This window comes from Doryrhamphus excisus, chromosome 1 (genome assembly GCF_030265055.1).
Source record: "Doryrhamphus excisus isolate RoL2022-K1 chromosome 1, RoL_Dexc_1.0, whole genome shotgun sequence".
NCBI lineage: Eukaryota > Metazoa > Chordata > Actinopteri > Syngnathiformes > Syngnathidae > Doryrhamphus > Doryrhamphus excisus.
The window spans coordinates 2845468-2848034 of NC_080466.1; the positions used below are offsets into that span (position 1 = coordinate 2845468).

Genomic DNA, 2567 nt, shown 5'->3' on the forward strand with positions numbered 1-2567 from the left:
AGTATTGGATCAAAGCCTGGAGCCAAAACCGTAGCTAATTTGGATTTGGATTGTTATGGCATAATGTATGAAGAGATGCCTTTCATTTTGTGATATTTTAATATGGCCGGCAAAATGAGCGTGGCCCCAATAAAACTGCTGTCCCCACCATCACATACAAATGCTTAGACATCACAGTAGAATAGGAAAGTATCAGTCACAGCTAAAGAAAACTAAGTAAAATATGAACTGTTGCGCTAAAAGTTTCAAGGCCATCAGTAGGTTCCGAGCAAAACGCAGAAGAAAGAACTAAATTGGTGCAAGAACATGAGAACAAAATCAAGTTATGAAGCTGATCTAGTCTGTTGCGGATTGTGATGGCTGGTTGATGAGACTCTCTCGCACTCTTGCCAGAACACAACTGGCTTCCAGAAGCTCATTGTGGAGAATTGTGCATCTCTCTAGCACCTCAGTCAACTCCTGCAGTTTCACCTCCATCTCATCACTGTTCTCTTCGTAGGCTGTGTACATGTGCTGCTTCATCTGCTGGCACATCTCGGTCACCTTGAGAAAGCCAAAGAGGGGGGTCACCTTTTGACCCTTGTAGATTTGTACAACAGCCACACACTCATATATATATATATATATATTTTTAAGGAGTAGTTCACCTTCTTCAGTATTATCTCTTGGAAATCTTCAATTTCCTTTTGGTCGCTGGTGCGGCGGTTGTGAACCTTCTGCATCAGCTCCTGTACTCTTCTGCTGATGTCATTCACAACAGAGCTGCAGGGACAATTAACATAACATTCGACTCATTTAAACACCAAGATGAATTCATGGATGTCCCATAAAGAGAATGGAGGCAAAAATATGACAATACTTAGAATTTTCCTCTCGAATCTCAGGCCTGCTCACACTTAGGCCAAGCTCTGTGTCTGTAACCTGTAACAACACCAGGGCACCATGAACATTCACCATGACACTTTCACAGCATTCATGACTGCAAAGCTTCACAGTACAATCCTACAAAAAAAACAATACCTATTATGAAGAAATATCACAAAAAAGATAATTAGATACCGTTTGTGGATCTCCACGCTCAACATTTGGAGTTGAATGTGATGGAGACTCGTCGAAGAAAAAGTCCATCCTGGCCAACCGGACTCTGTTGAGGAGTTCAATCTAAGTCAAATAGTGTTTCTGATAAAATTGTTCCGATTTACGATTACGGACACGAACCACCAGGTTCAGGAACAGCTTTTTCCCAACAGCTGTCTCCTTGTTGAACTCTGCCCCCCATTGCCCATCCCTTCCACTACTTACATCCCCCATCTGATCTATGCCCTCCCCCATCACTTCATTGCACTACTTCATTGCACTATTGCACAGATTGCACTATTGTACATATTACTGTAATATCTTTTGCATTCATACATCATACTGTTTATAATGTATATAATCTGAAATAGCCATACTCTAGTCACTCCATTGCAATACTGTAATACATACTGTTTATAATCTGTATAATCTACAATAACCATATTATAGTCATTTATATCCCTGTACATATCCTCACTGTATTATAGTCATAGCCTGTCATAGTTTTTTTTACATAGATCTGTCCATATCTGTTTTTTTCTACATTTACTTAATACCAAGGTACTTATATAATTGCACTTCTGGTTGGATGCTAACTGCATTTTGTTGCCCTGTACCAGTGACATGAGCAATAACAATAAAGTTGAATCTAATCTAATCTAATCTAATCTTATCTAATCTAATTTGTGCACTTCTTCAATCACACGTACTAAATGTGTATCCTACGTGTGTGTATCCTATATCGCTGTCCCAAATCCATTACTGTCTTTGTGTATAAAAGAAAACTACCAGATTAGCTTGATTTGTTGTGTTAGCTTGATTAGCTAGCTGCTTGTTTTCGCTAAGTCATACGTGGAAAACACTCATATTGTACATGAAACATGTCCAAATGATATAACTTAAACAAGAGTTTCTACACAAGTCTTTACATCGACGGTGAATACTTAATAGTTTGATTACTTACCTGCTAGCAGCTGACTCGATCGCTGTGTAGAATATTGTGCATGCTGTCGTCAGTGGGTTTGTAAAAACTTTATCTGATAAACAAATTTAAACAAAAACAAAAACAGACGTTAATGTTACCAATATGAGTATTTACTTTTTTGTAACCCTGTTTTAGACACTTCTAAATGTTGTGGATGAAAATAAATTCAAATAAGTGACTGAAATGCTCTGTTTTAAACCCACTGACATAATAGCGTTTTTTTCTTTAGTGTGGCAAATACAAACAGTGGTACGTTGCTTACAAGTAAACCACATTTTAAACAGTAAATATACAGCCATCAGACTTTTAGAAAGCCCATAATTTACATTGCATTGTATGTTCAGCGTAGAGTGCAGTGTTAGTTCTCAGGCAGTATTCAAGATTACATTATGTTACTTAGTATACATTGATATTAATTTCATAAACATTGTGACTGTTAGAAAGCTCATAATTTACATTGCAATGTATGTTCGGCTTAGAGTGTCGTTTGTCCTACGGTGTTCAG

At 37.7% G+C, this 2567-nt stretch overlaps 1 protein-coding gene across 1 annotated transcript; it reads right to left on the reverse strand.

Annotated features, from left to right (window-relative positions):
* Positions 1-43: 43 nt before the first annotated feature.
* On the reverse strand, positions 44-2410 carry syce2 (synaptonemal complex central element protein 2). The gene is made up of 6 exons (XM_058078652.1): positions 2389-2410; positions 2042-2114; positions 1060-1144; positions 860-921; positions 648-762; positions 44-543 (listed from the first exon to the last, which is right to left on the reverse strand). The coding sequence occupies exons 1-6, from the start codon at positions 2393-2395 to the stop codon at positions 337-339; spliced, it is 549 nt and encodes a 182-aa protein (XP_057934635.1). The 5' UTR covers positions 2396-2410; the 3' UTR covers positions 44-336.
* Positions 2411-2567: the final 157 nt, after the last annotated feature.

What these genes read in the sequence shown, in the direction of transcription:
- syce2 (XM_058078652.1), bottom strand. An exon ending in ATCGAGTCAGCTGCTAGCAG is followed by an intron (nt 1,145 to 2,041) that starts GTAAGTAATCAA and finishes ACTCCTCAACAG; the next exon opens with AGTCCGGTTGGCCAGGATGG. An exon ending in ATTCGAGAGGAAAATTCTAA is followed by an intron (nt 763 to 859) that starts GTATTGTCATAT and finishes TTGTCCCTGCAG; the next exon opens with CTCTGTTGTGAATGACATCA.